Source organism: Ahaetulla prasina, chromosome 5 (assembly GCF_028640845.1).
Source record: "Ahaetulla prasina isolate Xishuangbanna chromosome 5, ASM2864084v1, whole genome shotgun sequence".
Lineage (NCBI taxonomy): Eukaryota > Metazoa > Chordata > Lepidosauria > Squamata > Colubridae > Ahaetulla > Ahaetulla prasina.
In genome coordinates, this window is record NC_080543.1 from 109,402,973 (window position 1) to 109,430,293 (window position 27,321).

Consider the following 27,321-nt stretch of genomic DNA (forward strand, 5'->3'; position numbering starts at 1 on the left):
CTTGCTAGCCTGGAAAATATATATCCATTTAAATCTTAGCAAATGGTACAAAGGTTACTTGGATTAATTTAGTATTTCCAACTTTGCTAGTGGTGAGACATTTCAAACTTGTTAGGTGAGAGTTTAAATTTGATATGAAATCACATGAATAACCAACTCTCTAACATAACGGGGTAAAACATGGGGGCAAAAGTGTATAATTTTAAGAGACAATGATTTAATTATTACTTTAAATCTTTTCAGCAACTCTAACATAATTTTCAGTATCAATGCAACAATGGAGATACAGTATATCAGTTAAAATATGTTTGACCTCTCAACATGGTTCTGATGGTTTAGCAACTTCTAAAACACTCAATATGTTATTAATACTAAAGAATTAATTTCAGAATCCAAATCTATTTATTTATTTTGTCAAAAGTTAAATAGTTTAAAATATGCACAACAAGAAGCTCAGAATCAAGAACTGGAAACTCTGGTCCTGTCAAAGGACTCAATGGATTCATGTTTTGAAAAATACAGTTTATGCCCTATGAATTAAATTTTAAATTAATCCATCAAAATATTAATATCAATGGGACAGTGTAGAATATTTTGTAAAGGATAGATTATCATTTGTTACAATTGGAAGAAATTGAGCATTTTAACTCACATGTTTTGATCATGTTCTTAATATCCCCTTTTGGAGTAATATTATAAAGTTAACAAAATGTTTCATTGATGGATTGATTTGGTTTCTGTAGCTGCCCCATGTCAACAAATGACACTGGGCAGTGTATATAATAAAATATACTGGTCTGGCTAGAACTAAAGATTATATGGGAAAATGGAGATTTCTCCCTGAGGATGAAGATATTCACTGTGAATGTGGAACTATACAAACAAGTATCTATTTTTTACAGTGCCCTCCGGGACCAATTTGCATACAGAATGACTTGCTGGCTGGAAATGTTTCTGCCACTAACATGGCCCATTATTGAGCTAGAATTATAGCAATAGCATATACCACCACACAGTTCTTCACAGCAGTCTTTGGACGGTTCACAAAGTCAGCATATTGCCCCCAGCAATCTGGATGCTCATTTTACTAAAGGATGTAAGCCTGAGTTAACCTCGAGCCCCATCAGGATGAAACTACAGTCTGTGGGCAGTTGGCCTGCAATATTGCATTCTAACCACCAGATCTTTATATTTTATTAAAGCTTTTAATTTTTAAAATATTAAATAATATCCCTCCCCTTTCTAGCTCCGGTATTTCTGACATGAGATAAGACAATAAAAACAATTAAAACTAAGAATAAAATAAAACAGTTCAAAATAAATATAAATGGCACTGATTAAAAGTGTTCCTATATATACACCCAGGAAATAGGGCCCTTAAGACACTCGGGTCCCCAGGCCCAGGTAACACAACCCTCCAGGGTCTTACAAAAAGGCCAAGATCAGGGTCCTCCCATTTCAGAGGAGAATATTCCAGAGGGATGGGACAATAGTAGAAAATTCTGATGTTCAAAAGCTGCATATTATATTGAATTATATACAATTATACAATACTAATGGCCCTCATAAAGTAAAAATCATTGGAGAAATTCATCTGAAATACCTTTGCTTAAATGAAAAAAGCTATTTTAAAATATTAAAATGCATTTATTTGTCTCCCTTTTATTTATTTGAAAAATATAACTTATTTAAAAAATACCATACTTATTTTGAAAACTGCTAAAAATGTTTTAAAAGCATTATATAATTCCAACATATATGAATCAAAAAGAGCTGCCAGTTAATAGCCATATATAAAGTAGTTCAAGAAATCAGAAATTGAGTCATGTTAGTAGTAAATGTCTAATAAGCAGTAATATATCTAGTAACAATTCCTTAATATACAAACAGGGGCTCCAGTTCTCATAGCTTCATTTGCTATCATTTTTTGAGCATTATGTCTAGACATAAGACCATGCTGAAGCGTTTTAAATTGCTGTTGTCGACTTTCTTCCAATTTCTTCCAGCGATCCTCTCCTTGAGATTTCTGTGAAAGCAAAATATAGAATATGCTAATATTAATTCAAACATGTTAAATAAAATAATCATTGCAACATGCTCTACATGAGGCTGCTCTTGAACACTATCCATATGTCGCAAGTGGTCCACAATGCTGATCGAGGTGTATACAATACACAATACACCAGTAGGATTTCCTTCAACATCCCTAAGGCTTGTTAATACATCCCTAAGATCCTGCATCTAGGTCAACTGATAATGGTTTGACTACAAAGTCTCACTGAAACTTGGAAAAGATTGGGAAGACACAAGAAAAAATAATTTTTATGTGGCCCTTCATCAAGCTATCTAAAATTTCCTTCTGATTGTTTTATTGTAATAAATTGAAGTGGCCTCTCTTTTTTTCTTCACTGAGGCAGCTGGTATTTGGTATTCCAAATATTTCCTAGGTATTTGAATGACAGGAAGAGCTTGAATCTTTCAACCCCTGAATTGTTCCCCTTGCTTTATCACTTTCAGGAAAGCCAATTAAAATAAACTTCCATGGAAAAAGATCACAGAGGGTTCAGGATTTAAAAAAAAAAAAAAGATACTAAAAAGTATAACCATTTGCTAACAGTGTCATTCCTTTTTTCAGTTCTACATGCGCTAAATTGCCCCTTTTGAAATTATATATCAAAAGAATTAAATGCCACTTCCAATCTGAAACAACTAAGCACTGGACTAGGTTATCTCAACGCTGAGAGTGAGATCAATGTAATGTGGACACATCCCACCAAAAATAATTAGTTACAGTAAGTGATGCCATGACGTTCCTTGTGAAGATAAGCTTGCAAATGTAATTTTAGACTCCTTTCTCTGAAGTTCCTCATGCAAATGGATATGGCAATAGCAATAGCACTTATATACCGCATCACAGTGCTTCACAGCCCTCTCTAAACGGTTTATAGACTCAGCCTTTTGCCCCCAACAATCTGGATCCTCATTTTACCGACCTCAGAAGGATGGAAGGCTGAGTCAACCTTGAGCCACTCGGAGTGAGCCGAGAGTTAGCCTACAGTACTGCATTCTAACCACTGTACCATCACGGTAACATAGGATTAGAGAAGGTGCTGTTGTTTTGTCTTCAAATAACAGGAAAAAGCTGTTATTTGAAAATAAACCTAGACAAAATTCTAGAACCGATTATTAAGCAATTACTATGTAGGCATTTAAAAATTAAAGCACTGCTTGTCAGAAAGCAATGCTGTTTGGAATTGCCAGTGTCCTCATTAAGTGTTTAGCAGAGCACTTTTCTCCTTGATCAGCAGGTGAGAGACCCAAAACCATCAGTGAGGAGAGGATGCTTCTTGTGATTGCCATATTATCCAGTAGCAAGCTACTGTTGCTAATTCAAATTCAAAAAACAATTTTCTCCTCCAGATGAAGATGTCATCTTAAAGCTAATTCTGCTTTAAGCAAATCCCACTTCACTAATGATTTCACCTTGGCTTGAACATCTGCATCACTAGCCTCGTGCCTTCTGAAGGACGGCAAAGAGAAGAGTGATGCCTTCCAAGCAGTTGGGATTAATGTGTATGTGATGGCCACCCCACCAATCTGTACTTTAGCCTTTGATGAGCACTGATGGAATAAAATTGGGAAATGATGGCATTATAATAAATTTGAAAAGCAATTAAGAGGACAAAAGGACAAAAATGTTCTTTAGAGTTATTTAAGAACATTTTTGTCCTATTTTTCTCTTTGAAAATGTAAGTTTCAAAAAGTTTCAGATATTAATCAAGTACTGAAGTATGTGTTGAAATGATACTTTAAATTTCAACATATATTTACTTGATTAACATTTGAATCAGCTGTTTTATAAAAATTTTAACTTTTTTGAAACTTGATGTCATATTTTCATGCATATTGAGTATGAGTCTTGTATATGAGTTAGGAATGGAAATTTAAGTTCTACCACCAAGATAGAGAATATATTAACTGTATGGGTGTATGCTTAATTTTTTAAAGTGTAAAGCAAGAATATACAATTATTCCAATTTCCACACATGCTTCAAAGACCCATTAAATTAAGAGAGGACAGTCTGATTGTTTTATAAAATGCAAAATAAAGCGTTATTTTCCTTTCCTTACTTTGTCTAACTTCCAAAATTGCTTTGATTTCTCATTAGTTTTCAGAAATTTAGTTTTTAAATATTCAGATTGTATTTTACGTTCAGTAGACTTTTCCATAATTTTTTTCTGTAGATCTAAAACTTGTTCCTCTTTTAAAATGGCTTCACGAGGCGATGTCCTAGTTTTCTTTTCCTCTTGTCTAAAAAAATAGTGTAATAAATAACGATTTGCAATTAGTTGTGATTCAGCAACGACTTAATTACAATTTAATGAGAAAGACATACAAGAAGAAAAATACATGGTTTAAGCATGATTCCATTCTAAACAAAAGGCGTTATGAGACATGCATCCAGCTAAATTATGCCCTTATTTCTTCATAAATAAATTAAAAGGAATTAAAGTTGTAGATTCCTCTCTAGGAGTCTCTGGAGGCTGGGGACAGCAAAAAATGTCACTGCCTGTTTAACCGGAAGTTGGCAAGCAGGCAGTTTCTGGCCTCCAGAGGGCCCCCGGGGAATGCCATTTTCGCTCTCCCCAGACTCATAGAGAGGCTCTGGAGCCAGGTGAGAGAGAAAAACGGGCCTACCGGGCCATTGCGGGCCAGGAGTGGGGGGAGAGGGGAGGTTGCATGCACATGTGCGGGGGGTACAGAATTATTGGTGTGGGCATGCACGTGCATAACACACACGCACACCCCACCTTCTGGCACGCGACGGCAAAAAGGTTAGCCATCACTGGGCTAGAACAACAAAGAAAAACCCACTCAGAAATTGTGAACATACAGTATTTCAGATGTTGGTTATTTTGAAGCAAAGAATAATGGTGAAAACCCATTCTTAAAGCAACACTGAGAAACATTTGGCCTTGTCTATGAGATTATTAAAGAAATAAATTTATTGTGCACACTTTTATGACATGTGTTTCATCATAAATAATGGCATTGTTTAAACAGTGGAATCTGGATAAATATTACAGTATTTCAAACTAACTTTAATGCAGCTGCTCTGCCAAACTGTTCTCTGAACATACAGATTTGATCCAATTTATCCAAAAGAAGTTGTTCCTTCGCATGTTTTTCATGGATTATCAGATCCCTCTTCTCTTCTTCTGCTTTTTGCTGAGATTCTTTCAGCAAAGCTAAACGTTCTTGAAGTTCAACAATTGACATCTCACCAAGTACACCATGATTAGCTGTCTGTAGAAAAGAAAAACAGAAGTACCATATTTCTGTTATATCTTAATTTATATTTGAGTCCACATGTAGACAAAGAAAATTAAATTTAGTAGCTGAAGCAATTGGGTTGTGCAGTGAGCCAGAACACACAGTTGTGGTTGATTGGTTGGAGAGTGCTGACTCCTATGTGAGGCAATCTGCACTGTGATTGGCTGCTGTGGGTATAGAGGGGAAGTTTCCCGTTTTTCTTGCCTTTTTCTTCTGTGTATCCTGACAATTTACCTCATAATGCTCCTGTCAGCCTATCTTGTGTATTGGAAATATAGATGTAATATGTATTTATTTATATAAAATTTGTGTCAGCGTCTCTGACTTCATTTGGACACCTGCTACACAATTCCCTGACATGTAGCTATACAAAAAATTTAGTGAAGATCTGAAAAGAGAAAATGCATATAGTGGATGGAAAGACACAGTATAATCACTTTACTGTTACCAAATAAACAAGAACACCACATTCACATATAATTTTTTTAGAACTGAAGTACAAACAAAAATAACCAAGGTAAGTAGCAGCAATTTGTGGATTATCTTTGATTTTCAATGGGAAAAAGTATATGGCAAAATATGTTACTTTCTTGGTTCCTGGTATTTAGAATCAGCTGTAAGGACCAAAGGAATGTAACAGCTGGCACATGTCCAATGGACCTTGGATTGCCCAACCTCATGGTTTAATATTATGAATGAGCACAAAAAAATAAACATTAGTAAAACAAGTTACTAATGTTTCTGAACTAAATGGGCCATTATTTTAATCTTCTTTCCTGACAATTTGGAAGGAACGAATTATCAGGAATAAAAGTTTAAGAAAGGTGGATTGCCAGAATGTATCCAAGATACTGCAGATTTCATATTCCTGTCATAAAAAATACTCAACCACAAGATGCTCACAAAAAAACAAATGGTTAGGTCATGTTCTAGCAATGCTATCCAATATTGTAACAATGGTTTCTAAAACTCTGGAAAAATTAAGAGAGAAATTTTAAGTTGTAAGATAGAATTCATAAGTAATAATAAATAAAAGATATTCTTTTTCTAATTCACTGTTGGCTTAGCCATAATATTTCATTATGAGTTTACCTTGGTTAAGTCAATAAATCTATTTTTCAGGAATGGCAGATATTCTATAGCTCTTATTTGCTGAATCAGTTCGTATCTTTTTTTAAATTTCTCTTCTTCATCTTTTAAAGCCTGAAGTAGTATATCCTGGCTTTTTTTAGATACCTCTTGAACTAGAAAAGCCGAAAAAGATACAAACTTTACTAATATACTATTGCCAAAGATAAGTAAATACAGAAATGATTTGCAAATAGAGTGAATTCTAGTGTAAATGGTAATTGGAGGTCTCAGTAAGCAGAGAATACCTTTTCAAAGAGCTCTTGATACTCTGCAACTTGAATCAATGGTCAGTGACAATGTCATCAACATAGACCCCAAAAGGCAGATCTGTATTCCATTCCATTCCATCCCATTCCTGCAGATGACATTTATAGACACCATAATGGTAGCAGTTTCTTTACTTGTTTTGGGGCATTTAGGGATTCCACAGCTTGAAAGCACCACCAGGGAGCAGAGGGAATCCATTTTGTATAGAATGAAATCTATCTAGGAACCTCTTAAGTTCTGAAGTATTCAAGAGCTGTTTTTAAAATTTTCAGAGGCTTATACATTGGTGGAAAAACTTTTAAGTGCAACCTCTGAAACCAATGAGTTTTCTCATTTTAATTTGTCTTCTCAAATAAGATACCTGGAAGTCACAGAATAGCAGCTAATTGTAGGGTATGGGGAGAGGAGTACATTTATGAGCAATTGGATTCCTTGTCTTCCTCCAGTGGTGCTCTTGGCCCTGTTTAACATGCTCAATAACTCTGTGAACTATTTATTTATTTATGTATGTATGTATGTATTTATTTATTTATTTTGTCACACAGTATATATAAGCATAAGCATGAAATAACTATACAATATATAAGCATATATATGAGTATGTAATAACTATATTAATTGGATATAAAGAAAGGAAACAATAGGACAGGAACTCTTATGCACGCCCTTTACAGACCTCTTAGGAATGGGGTGAGGTCAATAGTAGACAGTTTTTGGTTGAAGCTTTGGGGATTTTGGGAAGAGACCACAGAGTCAGGTAGTGTATTCCGAGCATTAACAACTCTGTTACTGAAGTCATATTTTCTGCAATCAAGATTGGAGCAGTTAACATTAAGCTTAAATCTATTGTGTGCTCGTGTATTGTTGCAATTGAAGCTGAAGTACTCTTCGACAGGAAGGACATTGTAATAGATGATTCTATGAGTTAAACTCAGGTCATGTCGAAGGCGGCGTAGTTCTACATTTTCTAAACCCAGGATTTCAAGTCTGGTGGCATAAGGTATTTTGTTGTATTCAGAGGAGTGGAGAACTCTTCTTGTAAAATATTTCTGGACACGTTCAATTATATTGATGTCAGAAATGTGGTGAGGGTTCCAGACAGTCGAGCTGTATTCAAGAATTGGTCTAGCAAATGTTTTATATGCTCTGGTTAGTAGTGCAGTGTTTTTGGAGAAGAAGCTACGCAAGATTAGGTTTACAACCCTTAAACTCATAGTTTACAACTATGGGGAGGAATCAGGAGAGATGGGCCAAGAGAGGACACATGAGCATGATCCTGTCACTACTCCAGCCACCTTTTGATTCCAGGCTGTGGCCAAAGCCTCCACAGCAGACATCCCCCGGATATCTTCCAGCTCACTCTGTAACCTGAGAGGGTCCATTGGTTGCTTAGGATGGATTAGTCAAATATGTCCAGCCTCCCTGCAGAAGTGGGCAGCACTGGAAAATTTCAATACCACTACGGCATGGCCTGACCATGACAGGGGGGATTAATGATAAATCTCCCACCAAATCTCGTTGCTACTGCTCCAACAAGAAGAATAGTTATGAAATGACATCTTAATCATTTCTCTCCAATTCATAAATCCTCCAGTTGCTAAATAAATTTTGTTAAAGCCTATAGATCTTATACTCTCAATACCTATTTGCTGTTTGCATTTTTGGAGTTTCATTTGTGCTTGCTTCACATTTTTATGTCCCTCTGCCACTTGCTGAATCTTTTTTCCCTTTTCCTTCCTTTCTTGAAGGCATCTTTCTGCACACAGGAGACGCATTTCTGCTGTCTAAAATCCAAAAATAATTCCAAGTAAGCAAATAGATGTAAATCTATTAGGTTCAACTGGGGGAAAAAAGATTGTTTTAAACGATTTCACAATAGTCTTCCACATCTTTATTCAAAGGTTCAAATGATAAACACAACTTTATCCCAGCTTCTCTGCAAATCTATTAATTCGTTCTGAAATGAGCAGCAATGGTAGGAAGTATAAAGGAATGAAATAAACCCTCATAAAGCAAGTGATTAAAAGCTGATTAACATGTATATTTGGAGATGTGAAATAGATATCAATATATAAGATATCAAAAAACAAAACATTTGGAAGCCATGAAGCAATATCCAGATGCAACAGTAAATTTCACAACAGTCAATAAATCAAAATTGCATCTTAACAAAACAGAGGCACTATGAATAGAAAGAGGGAGATTGTGTAGTTTCTTATTCTTATTAAGTTTGAATAAGAAACATTATGTGCTTTATGCATTATAGCCTTTGCACACAGATCCTTTTGGGATTGAAAAAAGAGGAAAGGGTTTTTTAATGAAAAGCTTTGTTTTTCCTGCATACCTCAAGAATGTACTTAAACTTTCTGCCAAATGCTAAATTATCTATAATTTAGTAATGTATCTATAATCTAAAACCCACATGTGGAACTCAAACCCATATAAAATCTGAAGAACAGTCAGTACCTCTTCTCTCTTCTGTTCAGCATTTTTTTTCTTTTCCTGAATGCAATATTGGCGTGCCAAAATAGCTTCCTCATAGCTTAGCTTTCCTTGTAGCTTTCTACATTCTGCTTCTGTCAGCTGTTGGTCCAAATCTTTCCCACGCATTTGTTGTTGCCATTCCAGAAATTTTGATGGATCCTGTGCTCCTTGGAGAAGATGTTCGATTCTATAATAAAAATTAAAACAGGTTATTTGAAGAGAAACAGTACAAACGCTGCGGTCTTATGTGAAGGCTAGAACAGCTATAAGTGGAGGCCTTTGGCCTTTGGCTCATCTCCCTTCTGCCTCTTATTTCCCTGGCATTTCCAGCCTTTTTCCTAGACAAATATCAGCCAAACACCCTAAGGGTAACCCCTAGGTAAGTTGTCTACACCTCGTTTAGGTTGAGAAATAAGCTTTTTTCACTTAACACCTAGAAGCAAGCAAAGTTATAACCAGAAACCAACATGGGTAGATCACGTCACACAAATCTTTTTTCTTTCTTTGACAAAGTGCTTAATGGACCAGAAAAATGCTGCAAGTATACTTGTATACAACATAGTATACTTGGAGTTCAATAAGGAATTTGACAAAGTAGACCACAATCTACTTGATAAGATAAAATCAATGTGAGATAGACAGCATCACCACCAGATGGATTAGTAACAGGCTGACAAATTGCACCCAACATGTAGTCCTTCCCCAATGCTCCAGGATCTTTGAAAGATATGGGACAATGGTTCTGAAATAACATCTGCAAGTTCCTTTAGAATTTGGGATGCAATCCATCAGGTCTCAATGATTTGAATTCATCTAGATCAGTCTCTTACTATTTTCTTGCTTATTGTAATTTCTATTTCTAGACTCTCTTTTACTACCCTGTTTCCCCCAAAATAAGACATCCTCTGATAATAAGCCCAATTTGGCTTTTGAGTGCATGGCAATAAGGCCAAGTGCTTATTTCAGGGTTCAAAAAAATATAAGACAGGGTATTATTTTCGGGGAAACATGGTATGTTTTGTTAAGTTGGGCTATATAGATTGGTGATAGATAGATTGGATGGATGGATGGATGGATGGATGGATGGACGGACGGACGGACGGATGGACAGACAGACAGACAGACAGACAGACAGACAGACAGACAGACAGAGATAAGCAAGTAAGCAAACACGCTGGGTCTTGTGTACGGTGGGCTGGATCTTTGCCCAATCTGGCTTCTTTAGGAATGACTGATTGGATTTTGGGAGGTCATTGGTGCCTCTTTAAACGAAGGAGTGGTATATATCTTCTTGAAAAAGACAATGGTATGCCTCTATTTGAAGAATGTCTATGAAGATTCTCAGTCACTCTGTTGTGATTTCTAGCATGGTAAATTGATTTTACACAGTTGACCCGAAGCTTGTACAAATGTTCATTATCTCCAGTCTCTCACAAGTGCACGTCTTTTAATTACAACTGTTGAGAAATACACATCTGGTTCTTATACCCTAAGCTTGGAATCAACTTTCAGGGGAGGTAGTTGGTCAATCATCAGTAACAAAGTTTAAACATGCCTGGAATAAACACATGTCCATCACTCAACAAAATTTTTAAAACTGAAATAAAAAAGTAAATAAATAAATAAATAAATAAATTTAAAAACCAGAAATCTCAAAGGACAGACTCAATGGACAACTAGATCTTTTTCCGTCAGTTTTCTAATTCTATGTTTCTATCTTTATGTACCATCAACTTCTGGAAATTGCCTAGAGAAATCCCTGCCACTTTCCTAGGGCTCAATGGGTGTTACTGGCCCAAGGTCACCTACTGGCTTTGTGCCTAAGTTGGGACTAGACTCACAGTCTTCCAGTTTCTAGCCCATTACACCAAACTAACTCTCCTCATCTAGAAGAACTGAAACTACTAAAATAGTTATGTCTTGGATTCTTCTTAAGTTCTTATTCAGAATTCCCACAAATATTAATATATCTCAGATGGCATAACCTGACCTTTATTAATAATCCTTGGAATAATTTACATTTTGAAAGAGAGAACAATTTTATTATAAACAATAGATAAGTACCGTATATACTCGAGTATAAGCCGAGTTTTTCAGCACGTTTTTTGTGCTGAAAAACGTCCCCTCGGCTTATACTCGAGTATATACGGCTTATACTTGAGATTTTTTTTTTTCTTCTTTTTTTCACATTATACCGGATGGTGCAAACTTCGCGGGCTTTTGCATTAGCACGGGGAAGCCCTGCCGGTGCAGTGAGAGGGCGGGGCGGGGGAGCCGCCAGCCTTCTCGGCTGAGGGAGGGAGGCTTTCCCTGACCGGTAGCTGCCTCATTTCCCTCCCTCGGCTTATACTCGAGTCCCCAGTTTACCCCAGTTTTTTGGGGTAAAATTGGGGACCTCGGCTTATACTCGGATCGGCTTATATTCGAGTATATACGGTATCTTAATTTTCTTTAATGCAATACAGTCATTCTTTAGAAAACATAAAAACACTATCAAAATCTGGCACAGGTTAAGTACCTCTTAAGCTCCTGTTCCACTTTTCTTTGGTACAGAACACCTTCTCTTAAGATTGCTGCTGCATTTAGCTTAACAGGAGTATTGTCAGTCTGTTGGATAAATTAATGAATAAATATTTTTAAAAGCAAAACTGTAAAACAGAAACCTTTAACTACAACTGATAATGACTATAGAAATGACTTGTTCATATTATTATGGAAAAACAAAAAGCTGTGATTTGATGCTAATGCCTTATTCTAGCCAGCAGTATGTGCTGCAGCTGCCAAAAAAGCTAAGTTCTAGGCTGCATAAACAGAGGGATAGAATCAAGATCATGTGAAGTGTTAATACCACTTTATAATGCCTTGGTAAGTGTAGCTTGCAGCACAAGTTACACTTGGAATACTGCATCCAATTTTGGTTGCCACAATGTAAAAAAGATGTTCAGACTCTAGAAAGAGTGCAGAGAAGAGCAACAAAGATATTAGGGGACTCGAGGATAAAACATATAAAGAACAGTTGCTAGAACTGGATATGTCTAGTCTTATGAAAAGAAAGACTAGGGGAGACATGATAGCAGTGTTCCAATATCTCAGGGGTTGCCACAAAGAAGAGGGAGTCAAACTATTCTCCAAAGCACCTGAGGGAAGGGCAAGAAACAATGGATGGAAACTAATCAAGGAGAGAAGCAACCGTGAATTAAGGAGAAATTTCCTAACAGTGAGAACAATTAACCAGTGGAACAACTTGCCTCTAGAAGTTGGGAATGCTCCAACACTGGAGGTTTTTAAAGTGATGTTGGATAGCCATTTGTCTGAAGTGGTGTAGGGTTTCCTGCCTAAGCAGGGGGTTGGACGAGAAGACCTCCAAGGTCCCTTCCAACTCTGTTTATTCTATTCTATTCTATTCTATTCTATTCTATTCTATTTCTACTGCAATAGAGCGAGTCGGAAGTCAATGCTTCTTTTTCTTTTCCCTACCTGTCCTCACTTCTCTTTCCCTTTTCTCCTCCCCCCTCACTGCTGTTTTATATACTTTTGTATTTTATAATACTTTATAACTTAATAAAAATGTTTTTTAAAAACAAGAAACAAGGAAGTCCTTGGCCACCCAAAAGTTGCCTGTCCATTCTTAAACTGATTTCAACTGACTTTTTTGAATCTCACCAATTTAAAATATTAGGCTTCTCAGAGCTGTTCCTCACCTTGAACTTGATCTTCTGGGCCTCAAATTTTTCAACAAGGTTTGGGGTTTCCTTCATCTATAAGTAAAAATTATTGTAGCTTTATTATATAACTTATTCTATTGAAAAAAGCATACTTCAAAATCAAATTATGCATTTGATTGTCCATGGAGATTCTCAGTCATCCAGGTCATGGTTGTCCCAAAGGTGCTTTTCAAAAGTCAACTGGACTTTGGGGAAAAAAACAATGGAAAAAAGAAAGTGAAAAGCACCTTTGAAATATGCAAATTATGTAAATATTTGCCAATAATAAATTGGATAAATAGTAGAAAACAAAGGAGGGTAAATTAAAGGAGACCCAGAATGAAAATTTCTATTAAAATGATAAATCCTTGACCTAAGCCAGGATAATTTAATTGATAATAAAGATGTAAAATGGGAAAAATAATTGTCCATGCAAATATAACCCTCCCTTATTGGCAGCCACATTTTTCAAAATTGTAGTTACAGCTCAAAGGTACTAAAAGAAAAAAATAAAATAAAATGCTTATTGCTAAATACAGTGCATATAAAATGAATATAAGGGCTGCATAGGAGTTTCTTAAGGAAAAGAAAAACACGCCTGTTACAAAAAAGTGTTTCTACTGAAAAAAATAAATTAATGGAAGAAAGCAAGATGCCTTTTTAGGCAATCATAATCTACTGTATTTTGCATATGATTTTAGAAAATTCTGTAGTAAAAGAAAAGGCTGGTGTCAGGGAAGATTCAGTCATTATTAAAAAGTATTTTTATTCCAAAATTTAACTGTTAAAACGTCTATAAGCAGTACACAGCTATTATAGATTTAAAGTCAGAATTTGACTCTTATTTCATGAGGAAAATTAAATTTACAAGCTTTCATAAATTATTGGCACTTGTTATTACTAGTACTGATTAGTTCTTTACCAGCAAACTACCAAGACTCTGGCCATCTACAAATATAAATAATAGCAACAACTCACAGCTTACGTGCTGTTATACAATTGCTAAGAACTTCAAATTTTGTCAGCATTAAAAGTGAACTCAGAATGATATCATAGCTATGCTGCAAATCATCTATATCAAATATCAACAAAACATTATTCAAAATTATTTAAACAATAAAATTACAATATATAAATCTTATTACATTCTTTTCTTTCATTTACTCATAATTACATTTATTTCTTGATTTCTGTTTTACTTACAGAGCATTTGTAATCAAACTTTGGGGCTGCACAGTTGAATTGATTAATATTTGCTTCTAGCAGTAGTTCCTAAAAAATATAAATTTAATAAATAAATAAAGTGTAATTTTAATGTCATTAATTAAATGCTGGTATGTGACTGTAATAAAAATTGATTGATTAATGCCATTAATTCTTTGTCCAGAAATTTAATATTTATTCTTTAACATACAATATTTATGCTTTCCAACGTAAAGCAAATACTCTATTTATCTCTCTCTCTCCCTCTCTCCATCCCTCCCTTCCTCCCTCTCTCTCTCTCTCTCTCTCAGCACTGTAAAAGCAACAGCTGTTTTCCAGATGAATAAAATATGGTCTTTGTTGTCTATGTCACTGAAACTTAAAACCGTTTGCTCAACTTGATAGCGATCCCAGGAGCCATGAATGCCAGTGAAACTTTGAAGGTGTCAGCCAGTATTAACAAGCCAATAAATATGATTTTGCCAAATACTAAGGAGTCGCTATTTTGACCATATTACTAAAGAAGATGTGCTCTGAAAGAGTTTCTCCTGCAAACTATATAACATCGTTGCATGTAGATGGCTCCAACTTGCAGATCATATTCTCTACATGGAAAACAATCTAATCCCCAAGATGACAATGAGATGAATCCTCCCCACCCATGATGATGAACTCATCTAGAATGGACTGGTGTCCTCTTGCTATTTTCTTGCCAAATTTGGTTTGTTAGCCTTTTTATGAATGGTAAATATATATAGCAGAAATGTTTAATGAACTATCACATAAACAGGAATCTGGGGCAGAACCTTGAAAAGCAATTATTCAAATAAAAGCAGTTAATTATCATACAATTATGACTTCTCAGCAATTCTCTGGAAACCACATTGATATTTCAAAAGACAACAAATATGGGTAGATAAATTCCAGAAAATATAGTGAAATAAATAAATTATTAAAATACAAAACTTGCCTCTGCCTGCTGGCGATTCTTCAGTTTGATTCTTTCTAGATGCTGCTTCATTCTAGGAGGTTTGTAAGTATTCTTGGGAATCTGAGCATAAATACACAGATATAATCTATAGATAGTCATCACTAGCAACTGCTTTACACGGTAAGCATTCAAAGATATGATGGTGCTGAAAAAAAAAAGCTTTATGCACAATGTTCACATTTATTACAGTATCTCTCCACTCTGGAGGGAGAAAGAATAGTTCAAGCAGTCTTTCTCCTCCCCACTTGCAATGCAGTGAGTTTGGAGAAGAATGGATTATAAGCAAGCACACAATGGAGAATACACCAGGCTGTTTGCATAGTGTGCTTGCAGCTCCCAGCACATTGCTTTTAGTGTGTGTTCTCCACTGTATGCCTGCTTACTCTTGTCATCTCTTTCCCTCCAATGGATGTAAAGCTAACAATAATCACCTTTTTGCTAATTATTCCATTGCCAGGGTGAGCATTCCAAAGCATGGGGGGGGGGGGCTAGAGAAAAGGAAAGCACAGTTGTGGTCATACAATGTCCCATTTAATAACCACTTTGCTTAATGATACAGTACCCTGTCCCAATTGTGGTTGCTAAATGGGCTACTTGTATTCTGCAGGAGCAAAAGTCACTGTAGATATGTACCATTTTCCTTCACTAGTACTGTTGATGAGTAAGTCTAAAGTCTTCTTAAATGGCAACAGAAATTGGATCAACACTACATTGTGACTGAACAGCTAATTCGCAGTCCACATGAATTTGGGGAGGAAGGGGTGGAAGAGCAATTGGTTTTACACCACTGTGAATTTGATCCTAGGTAGTGGCAGATATTTCTCTCTTTGGGCACAAAGAAAAAGTATCTGCTATGAGCAACATGTAGTCATCATGAATAATAATAATAATAATAATAATAATAATAATAATAATAATAATAATAATAATAATAATAATAATAATAATAATAATAATAATATTTTAATTTGTATACCTCCCTTCTCCCGAAGGACTCAGGGCGATTTACAGCCAAGATAAATACAACAACAACACATACAATACTAAAAACAGACATTAAAAAACTTGTTAAATTTGGCCCCATTTTAAAATACAATCAAACCCTATAAAATTAATAAAAATTTAAAACCCATAAAATCAGCTAAAAGATTTAAAAATTCAAGCCAGTCCTGCAAGACAGAATAGATAAGTCTTAAGTTCGCAGCGAAAGGTCCAAAGGTCAGGTAGTTGTCGAAGTCCAGGGGGAAGTTCGTTCCACAGGGTAGGAGCCCCCACAGAGAAGGCTCTTCCCCTGGGAAGGCATCTAGCCAGTAAACGCTCAGCTCCATTCAGTTGCCTGACTCCTCCCTGATGCAAGGGATTACAGGGTCATTTTAAAAAAATTAATACATTCCCAAGCATTGTTTTTGTTCTGTTGTTTCCATTCTTACTTCCAGCAACCCTAGAACAAAACTAGATATTTAGAAGTAGCCCCTAAAAGTTCACACTTTTCTGGGACTGAATTGAAATGGTGGTTCTTTTAACCTGGGTGAAATTTCTTTCCCTTAAATTTGAGTTCTTTGGGATTTGCTGAGATATTAGAAACTTTTTGCTTCCTCTCCTGACTTTATCATCTGTTCTGACATATGGCAAAACTAGGAAAGGCTCTGATAAAGCTGTGAAATAATTTAAAGAGTAGCTTCCTTTCTCTGATTCTGAATAAGGTTTAAAGGCTTCTTTATTCAGTTTTGAGAAAAAGCCTAGCCTCATATTATTCTTCTGCACTAACAGGTGCAGAAGAGACAGGTTTCTGGACCTAAAAGAGGGGTCTCCAAACCTCTGTCTATGGACCAGCAGCAGGCCATAGCATGCTAGAAACTGGGCCACACAAACAAGTGAAGCCCCATCCATGGGATTTAGGCAGCATGTGAAACCACGTCCCCTCTGGTCCATGGAAAAACCTCTCAGTATGGAACTGATCCTTGGTGCCCAAAAGGTTGTGGGCTACCAGCCTAGAAGAAATCCAAATTGAAGGAGCTTATTTTACAAAATATTTGCATTCTAAAGCTGAAGTTTAAGGGTGTTTTTTTAATTAATTCTTTGGGATTCAAATACTTTCAAAAATTAATCAAGCTTTTTTTGATGTAGAAAAATACAGAACTCACAGGTTTTGTTTTCTCTTGTTGTGGAATTTGCTCCGGAATCAGTATAGCTCGTGGATTAGGGACCGTCAAATGAAACTCATTTGGTTCAGTCTTCTTTAAAGTTGTAGTGACATGTTTAACTGCAATATTCTCCAGCTGACTGATCAATTCCTGTATTTTTGGCTCCCATCTTACAGGAAATAAAACAAACAAACAAAAATACAATTTTATTTCTGGCTTTGGGTTCCATCTGCTTAATTAATACTAGTATAAGCAATTTTAATTATTTTATAGAATCTAAACATTTAGATTGGTCCTGAACTGGAAGTCTAATACAAATAATTAAGAGTGCCAACTCTGTTAAGTAGAGATTCAAATGAACAGTGTTACTTAAGATGCAGTTTCATTCAAACAGGAAATCATGCACATTTTTGAGAAATATTTCCTGACAGTGTATCGGCAATTACTTTTGAGAAAGCATGTCTACAATGTTTCTATTATTTACTTTTCCAGTGGTTCAATCCAATTTTCATTTACATAAACCGAATCATAAATCTGACTCCATTCATCTTTTATCCATGTTTGCAAATTCACCATATTGAAAAAGAACCTAAGGAACTGAAAAGACAGTATGCATTAATGAAAGAAGCTTAATCAAAAAATATATATGCTTTGAAATCAGATCACATTTTCTATTTTCAGCAGTAATGTATTCATAATTTCTATTGAAATATTGCCTAGAGCAGTGGTCACCAACCAGTGGTCCATGGACCACTGGTGGTCCGCGAGAAAATTTAAATATAATAAATAATTTAAATAAAATATTTTAATTACCTTACATATCTTAGCCACATCCATTGATTTAATGATTTTGCTGAACAACTGAAATCCAAGTTCTTCTAGTCGAAAAATAGCCAAATAACAAATAACTAGAAAAAACACATACATTAATATTGAAGACAAAGTGAATAATTAAGCCTATTAAAGTTTTCTACTCTAAAATTTACTAGCATTTGTTAGAATTCTCCAAATCTAGGTATCTAAGAGTGAAAATGGAAGGCAGATTAGGCAAATGAAAAAATTTATCACAATTTAATAAATAACACAGCATGACTTAATATTCATATAGCCTCTGTACACACTGAAGTTTTATGTTGTGATGACATGTTTCATATCTTATTTTTTCATTATTCCAAGTTGTACTTGACACCCATATATATATGATATTTTTCGATCAACAAGCTCAGCTGTCTTAGCCCCTGAGCCACCGCGTCCCTTAATAGTATATATACAGGAGAGTAAAAATCAGACTGATTTTCTAACATTATTATATTCTCTCTATATAAACGAATACTTACCAACATACATGTTACGCTCAGAAAATAGGCAATGTTTTCCATCTCGGATATAAAATGCATCGACTACCACATCCAATACAGTTTTATATTCTAAACAGCCACACAAGATATCTATTACAGGTATAGGGATTTCATCTGTTACCTTGAAAGGCTACAGAAACAGAATTAATTTAAATGTAAAAACAGAAACTTAATGTATGTATATAAATGTCATCATTCAATGTAAAATAACAGTAGCAATATTAACTACTATTGTCCAAAAGGTATAACCAAAACGTATAAGTAGTATACGTTTTGAGAAGTACAAAATGTACAAAGCATAATTACCCACCATAAATTAATCCAAGCAATATTTAAAGTAAAAGAATTGTGTGATAGCTTGTCCAAGAAAAATTGGATCATCGGACTCGTATTTATGATAGTTGTGATGACGCAGGTCATGTGATCGCTTTTTGTGACCTGGGATTGGTTATTTGCAATTAATGGAACTTCTCTACCTACTGGCAGACGGTTAGGTCCAGACACCAATTTATCAAATTTTAATTGTTTTAAAAATTTTGGGAGTTTGGATGTCTAGAATTCATTCAAGTCCTCTTTTTCTTCCTCACCATTTTAAAACATTTTTTAAAACCCCTAAGACTACTTTAGACAGATTTAATTGGCTAGAAAATTAGTTTAAAATTAGATAATTAAGAACGAATGAAAGATAAAAAGAAGTAGCTAGTGGAGATAAGAAGTCTTGTTGCACTGCCCTACCACATGGAAATAAAAAAACAAAAAGAAACAAATGTTGCTCTCAAACGTTTGTATCAAAGATCTTGTGTAATTCACAAACCAAATTTCTTATGCCTACAGTGTGCATATATGTATGTCTGTGTGTATACACACACACACACACACACACACAAACATACTATACGGTAATTTTGAGTAGTTCGGAGAACTGGCAAGTACCACCTCTTGCTGGCCCCAGAGTGGGTGGGAATGGAGATTTTGTAATATCCTTCCTCCAGGAGTGGGGAGGGAATGGGAATTTTGCAGTATTCTTCCCCTGCCATGCCCACCAAGCTACACCACACCCACCAAGCCACGCCCACAGACCCGGTAGTAAAAAAATTTGGATTTCACCACTGATACATGTTTATATATGTGTGTATATACATATACATATATATACACATACACAAACATATAAACATGGCTCCTGAAATTTAGAAATATAGTATTTCAAATGTGCATTTTCTAAAAGCTTCAAAAGACATCTCATACTTGTAATACTTTAGCTGATTCATCCAAGAAATCCCCAACATTCTCATTTTCAGGATGGAATTTGTTAAGCTGCTGAATTATTATTTCAATGTGTCTCAATGGGCCAGCCATCTTCATTCTGCATAAACCTGGAATCATTAAGTGTCCACGTTTCATCAGTTGCAATTTAATTTTAAGCATATAATCATTACGAAATTAATATAATTTTGCTATATAATTTCAGGTATACCTGAAACCACCTGAATTAATTTGTTAGATGAGCAAATTCATTCATACATTTGTTTGCTTTTCAACTATAACTGCTCTTCAGAGAGAATATTGTAAGACTTTTCATTCTTAATAGAAAAGAAATCTTGATTATTGGGGCAATAGTTAATTCAGAAGTGTTAACTATCTGCCATTTACCTAACATTCACCATGGAACCAAACAGAAGTGTAACGGACTTGGATATTTTTGATATTAGCATGGCACAAATAAACTAACATTTAACCAAAGCTGCTATGAAATCAGAACTTCTCTCTAGATCTTGATGTACAAACAGGGATATAAAAGAATTATAGGGATATAAAAGAATTATAGGGATATAAAAGAATTATAGAGATATAAGAGTATTCTCTTTCAAATCACTTTCAAAGCAGTACAGTCTTACACTGCATTAGACTGGAAAGACTTCATTAATATTTATTTTTTTTTAAAAAGTGCTGGAGATCATTGTGTTCTGACAGTTTCTCAGACAATGGGATTCAGAAACTAATGAGCTAGAGACTACTTTCCAATCCAGCAGCCAACTTCCCATAAATAAGTCCATTCAGTTTCAATTTGGTTCCCCTTACATCCTAATATTTACAGGAAGCTCCCTGGAGCAAAGTCACATTTTAAAACCCCTAAGACTACTTTAGACAGATTTAATTGGCTAGAAAATTAGTTTAAAATTAGATAATTAAGAACGAATGAAAGATAAAAAGAAGTAGCTAGTGGAGATAAGAAGTCTTGTTGCACTGCCCTACCACATGGAAATAAAAAAACAAAAAGAAACAAATGTTGCTCTCAAACGTTTGTATCAAAGATCTTGTGTAATTCACAAACCAAATTTCTTATGCCTACAGTGTGCATATATGTATGTCTGTGTGTATACACACACACACACACACACACACAAACATACTATACGGTAATTTTGAGTAGTTCGGAGAACTGGCAAGTACCACCTCTTGCTGGCCCCAGAGTGGGTGGGAATGGAGATTTTGTAATATCCTTCCTCCAGGAGTGGGGAGGGAATGGGAATTTTGCAGTATTCTTCCCCTGCCATGCCCACCAAGCTACACCACACCCACCAAGCCACGCCCACAGACCCGGTAGTAAAAAAATTTGGATTTCACCACTGATACATGTTTATATATGTGTGTGTGTATATATACATATACATATATATACACATACACACAAACATATAAACATGGCTCCTGAAATTTAGAAATATAGTATTTCAAATGTGCATTTTCTAAAAGCTTCAAAAGACATCTCATACTTGTAATACTTTAGCTGATTCATCCAAGAAATCCCCAACATTCTCATTTTCAGGATGGAATTTGTTAAGCTGCTGAATTATTATTTCAATGTGTCTCAATGGGCCAGCCATCTTCATTCTGCATAAACCTGGAATCATTAAGTGTCCACGTTTCATCAGTTGCAATTTAATTTTAAGCATATAATCATTACCGAAATTAATATAATTTTGCTATATAATTTCAGGTATACCTGAAACCACCTGAATTAATTTGTTAGATGAGCAAATTCATTCATACATTTGTTTGCTTTTCAACTATAACTGCTCTTCAGAGAGAATATTGTAAGACTTTTCATTCTTAATAGAAAAGAAATCTTGATTATTGGGGCAATAGTTAATTCAGAAGTGTTAACTATCTGCCATTTACCTAACATTCACCATGGAACCAAACAGAAGTGTAACGGACTTGGATATTTTTGATATTAGCATGGCACAAATAAACTAACATTTAACCAAAGCTGCTATGAAATCAGAACTTCTCTCTAGATCTTGATGTACAAACAGGGATATAAAAGAATTATAGGGATATAAAAGAATTATAGGGATATAAAAGAATTATAGAGATATAAGAGTATTCTCTTTCAAATCACTTTCAAAGCAGTACAGTCTTACACTGCATTAGACTGGAAAGACTTCATTAATATTTATTTTTTTTTAAAAAGTGCTGGAGATCATTGTGTTCTGACAGTTTCTCAGACAATGGGATTCAGAAACTAATGAGCTAGAGACTACTTTCCAATCCAGCAGCCAACTTCCCATAAATAAGTCCATTCAGTTTCAATTTGGTTCCCCTTACATCCTAATATTTACAGGAAGCTCCCTGGAGCAAAGTCACATTTTTAAAAACTGTAAACCTTCTGCAGACTCTATTTCTACAGTACACAAAGATAAATATATTTAATAATTAGGAATCCTAGATAGTTAATCCACACTTCTAATCTCCTTGCCATCTCTTGGTCCACGCTGTTGAATTTTCTATACACTATTCTTTGTTTTAATCTTTTTAACAATGCTCCCAAAACTCTTATCATAATTGTATTATAAGTAGCACTTTTTAAAGGAAATATTAAAGCTGTACATCTGCCAGCCTACAAGTTAAACCTACAATGACATGTAAGTTAGGACTACATTTATTGTGACCGCTACAGCAAGGGAATCTTGCAAGTCTGAAGGTGCTTCCCTCCCCATTTCTGTGAACTGGGGTTACTTATGTTGTTGGTTTGAGCACCCAGCTTGGCGATTTGTTTGCAAACGTTTGGTCCCCCATTCGAGAAGACATCTTCAGTGAGCTTTGGAAATGTCTCCTTGAATGGGGGGACCAAACATTTGCAACCAAATCGCCAAGCTGGGCGCTCAAACCAACAACATAACTACTAACCCGTGCTATTAATATTCAAATACATTTCAAGGGGGATACTCTCTAAGATCTCTTCTTGTCAGATTGTTTTCTCTATTGGCTTGGTTGTAGATCTTTGCCTTCAAAAGTTGTGGGAGCTTCATCACTGGAGGCTTTCAGGAAGAGATTAGACTGCCATTTGTCAGAAATAGTGTAGGGTCTCCTGCTTGGGCAGGGATGGGGTGGGGTTGGACTAGATGATCTTCAAGGTCCCTTCCAACTATTTATTTATTTATTTATTTATTTATTTATTTATTTATTTATTTATTTATTTATTTATTTATTTATTTATTAATTATTTACTCTGTTACTGTTATTCAGATGCCTGATTCTGTGCGGACAGATGTGGGCTGTGATTCGACAAAGGTGACAATAATGCAAAATCAAATGCTGATTTTGCACTACCACAGCAGCACCCAAGTTCTGTGATGGTGCCCCAATCGGCCCAAGCTGTAATCACCTGTAATCTCGTGGATCCCAAGCATATACCATGCAAATCATAAAAGGATTTGCACCTCAGGTTCATGATTGGGTATCATCGCCGGAGCCAAAACCGGAGAACGATAGTGTTGATGCCCGCAGACTCATGCTTTGGTATCACAGAACACATTTTTAAAATCAATTTAAATTGGTAAATTTAAATCAATTTACCAATAAATATACAGAGATCCAAGCTTTAAATCCGAACGGCTCTTACGTTTTACAAGTTGTAGTCAAAGGCGCGTAGCTTCTCAGAGAGTTACTTCCGACGGACCCGTCCTGTTTTCAAGGTACACTAAGGCGAATTATTCACTTTTTTGCTTGTCAACGCTGCGAAACTGCTACTAAAGGCCTGGATGGAGGCCCTGACGCGGCTTACTTCGAGCTCGCGACTCCCGCCACTCTCGTCTCGCCACCCGGCCGTTGAGCCGCCGTAGAAGAGCTCGAGCCGCCGCTGCCGCTGCTGTCTGTCGCTTAGCAACCTTTGGAACGCCTTGCGTCGCTTAGCAACCCTTGAAACGATTTGGTGTCGCTTAGCAACCCTGGAAACAAGCGAGGCAGCTGCAAAAGCCGGAACGGGTTATAAAACATGCCGGACGGACTCGTTTTCTGTAAAAGGATCGCCGGTTCGAAGTTGGAGAGGCGATGAGAAAAAAGATTCTTTCAGTAACTTTTAGGAACGTACTCCCGAAGGATCCAAAGTTAATATTAGCGAATTCATAGTGTTCTTTCATGGACTTAATGCATGACTTAAATTAGGGGTCTCCAACCTTGGCAACTTTAAAACTTGTGAACTTCAACTCAAAGCTGGCTGAGGAATTCTGGGAGTTGAAGTCCACAAGTCTTAAAGTTGCCAAGGTTGGAGACCCCTGAATTAAATCCTCAACTTGCTTGTCCACTGAATGGGGGCAATAAGCAGGGATTATCCCACGTAGTTTTTCTCTTTGGACCTGTGTCAGTCCTCTTCTTTTAGACTACGTTCTTTCTAAAAGCCTTTGTCCCTTCTTGTTGGATTTTCAAATTCATTGTTAAGACTGCAAGCTTTTGAAACGTTTCCTCTAAAGAAGAGTTTGGTCCCTGGAAATGAATTTATTATTATTTTTGTTTACATTTATATCCCGCCCTTCTCCGAAGACTCAGGGCGGCTTATAGTGTATAAGGCAATAGTCTCATTCTATTTGTATATTTTTACAAAGTCAACTTATTGCCCCCCCAACAATCTGGGTCCTCATTTTACCTACCTTATAAAGGATGGAAGGCTGAGTCAACCTTGGGCCGGGCTTGAACCTGCAGTAATTGCAGGCTACTGTGTTCTAATAACAGGCTCTAACAGCCTGAGCTATTCCGGCCCTTCTTAAACTGGAATTTTCCTTAGAGAAAATGCTCAGATTAGATTTGCTTCTTCCTACTGAATTCTTAATGTCTTGTGCTCAGATTTATCTAACACATATACATACACACAGCAGCAGCATACCAGAATATAAATATTTAATCAAACTGATGTCCCTTCCTTAGTAAGCATTTCCAACAAACCTTGTCATCCCTTCTTGATCTGCAAATATTAAATAAACCCACTATCCCTCAATTTAGGAGAGCCTTAATTTGGCATGGTTCAATGTAGTCCCATCAACAAAGGCATCCAATACACATCTCTCAAACAACAACAACAGCATCTTGTTGAATCCTTCTATCATGGAAAGGATGCTTGCTTTCTTTTCCCTCTTTTGTTTTTTCAAAAACGAGAATAAAAGTTTAATGAAGAATTCTACATATTTATTGAAGAACACAAAAATAATTACAATCCTGTATGAGAAAACTATATAAACAAAGCTCTAATTGTATTTGATAAAGAAATGTTTATGTATTAAGTATTCTAAAATTCAGGTTAACTTTGTTATGCAACATTGCACCCTTCAAAGGAGATAGTATTTTTTTTTATGCTATAGAGCCACCTTGTGGTCAGAGAAGAAGAAAAATGCAATTTTGAAAACCATGGATGTTTGGTGAATTGATGTCTTATGACAAAACTAGTCTAGTTCTAAAATGAAAACTAATATTGCGATCAAAACAAGAAGGCGAGTAAAAGTATCTTCAAAAAAGGAGACCCCAGCTTAGTCGGAAATTACAGACCGATCTCTTTGTGCTGCGTCACCTGCAAAGTCATGGAATCAATCATCAACCAATCCATTACCTCACACTTAGAAAGTAACAACCTACTCTCCAATAAACAATTTGGTTTCCGGAAAAAATTATTATGTAACTTACAACTTCTCCACCGTAAAAACATATGGACTACAAATCTTGATCAAGACAAAACAATAGATGCAATCTACATAGACTTCTGCAAAGCTTTTGACTCAGTAGTACACGATAAACTTCTCCTAAAACTAAAATCGTATGGCATCTCAGGACCTCTTCACAAATGGATATTTGCTTTTCTGTCTAACAGACAACAAGTGGTCAAAATTGGCAATGCTCTATCAAATCCTGTTCCTGTCAAGAGTGGCGTCCCTCAAGGCAGCGTCCTTGGACCAACACTCTTCATACTATACATTAATGATCTTTGTGACCATATCTCAAGTAATTGTGTTCTCTTTGCTGACAATGTCAAACTATTTAACACCACAGACAATACATCTATCATTCAAAAAGACCTTGATCATCTAACCGCTTGGTCTAAAACTTGGCAACTCCAAATCTCAACCAGCAAATGCTCAGTCTTACATATAGGAAAAAAGAACCCAAACACTAAGTACATACTAGATGGACATTACCTTACAGACGACCCCCATCCCGTTAAAGACCTTGGAGTTTTCATGTCAAATGATCTAAGTGCCAAAGCCCACTGCAACTACATAGCAAAAAAAGCTCTAAGAGTTGTAAACCTAATCTTGCGTAGCTTCTTTTCCAAAAACACCACACTACTAACCAGAGCATATAAAACATTTGCTAGACCAATTCTAGAATACAGCTCGCCTGTTTGGAACCCTCACCACATCTCTGACATCAATACAATTGAACGTGTCCAGAAATATTTTACAAGAAGAGTTCTCCATTCCTCTGAAAACAACAAAATACCTTATCCCACCAGACTTGAAATCCTAGGCTTAGAAAACTTGGAACTCCGTCGCCTTCGACAAGACCTAAGTTTAACTCACAGAATCATCTATTGTAATGTCCTTCCTGTTAAAGACTACTTCAGCTTTAATTGCAATAATACTAGAGCAACCAATAGATTTAAACTTAATGTCAACCGCTTTAATCTAGATTGCAGAAAATATGACTTCTGTAACAGAATCATCAGTGCTTGGAATACTTTACCTGACTCTGTGGTCTCTTCCCATAATCCTAAAAGCTTTAACCAAAAACTTTCTACTATTGACCTCACCCCATTCCTAAGAGGACCATAAGGGGCGTGCATAAGCGCACAAACGTGCCTACCGTTCCTGTCCTATTGTTTTTCTTTTCTTCTTCCTATATATATATATATGCTTATACCTCCTTATATTTACTCATATATGTTTATATATTATATAATCTTTTTGTATGATACCTACATATATTGTTATGACAAAATAAATAAATAAATAAATGAATGAATAAATGAATAAATAAATAAATAAATAAATGTGGTTACATGCATAATATGGTTGTTAAGTGAATCTGGCTTCCCATTGACAGTAGTGGTCAGACGATTGCAAATGGTGATCACATGTCTCTGGGACACCGAAACTTTATAAATATGAATCAGTTGCCAAATATCTGAATATTGATCATATGACCATGATGCTGTAACAGTTGTAAGCGTGAAAAACAGTCATAAATAACTTTTTCCAATGCTGTTGTCACTTTGATACTAAATCAACTGTTGTAAGTTAAGGACTTAGTGTAAATCCTTACTAAGTATACTAACTACAGTTCAATTATACTTTGAATTCGAATTCAGCATTCGATATAATGGGCCTCCTAGCAATAAAGAGTTATGCCTTGGACTACACTATGTAAGAAATTT

General features: G+C 35.7%; 1 protein-coding gene across 2 annotated transcripts; it reads right to left on the reverse strand.

Annotated features, from left to right (window-relative positions):
- Nucleotides 1-24,795, reverse strand: CFAP99 (cilia and flagella associated protein 99). 2 transcript variants are annotated; one of them, XM_058186468.1, is made up of 15 exons: nucleotides 23,527-24,795; nucleotides 18,597-18,747; nucleotides 18,073-18,167; nucleotides 17,744-17,856; nucleotides 17,260-17,428; nucleotides 15,095-15,175; nucleotides 14,125-14,193; nucleotides 12,919-12,975; nucleotides 11,736-11,824; nucleotides 9,200-9,404; nucleotides 8,376-8,517; nucleotides 6,428-6,579; nucleotides 5,103-5,308; nucleotides 4,132-4,312; nucleotides 1-2,026 (listed from the first exon to the last, which is right to left on the reverse strand). In XM_058186468.1, the coding sequence occupies exons 2-15, from the start codon at nucleotides 18,604-18,606 to the stop codon at nucleotides 1,862-1,864; spliced, it is 1,734 nt and encodes a 577-aa protein (XP_058042451.1). In that variant the 5' UTR covers nucleotides 18,607-18,747; nucleotides 23,527-24,795; the 3' UTR covers nucleotides 1-1,861. The 2 variants fall into 2 exon arrangements, with proteins under 2 accessions (XP_058042451.1, XP_058042450.1); XM_058186467.1 differs by lacking the exon at nucleotides 23,527-24,795 and adding an exon at nucleotides 19,866-19,987.
- Between the last annotated feature and the right edge of the window lie 2,526 nt (nucleotides 24,796-27,321).

Coding starts and splice junctions, on each gene's coding strand:
- CFAP99 (XM_058186467.1), bottom strand. CDS start 19,982: ATGAAGATGGCTGGCCCATTGAGACACATTGAAATAATAATTCAGCAG. Junction 6,580..8,375: donor AAAATGCAAACAGCAAATAG/GTATTGAGAGTA, acceptor CGGCTTTTCTAG/TTCAAGAGGTATCTAAAAAA. Junction 2,027..4,131: donor AATTTTGGAAGTTAGACAAA/GTAAGGAAAGGA, acceptor TTGCTTTCACAG/AAATCTCAAGGAGAGGATCG.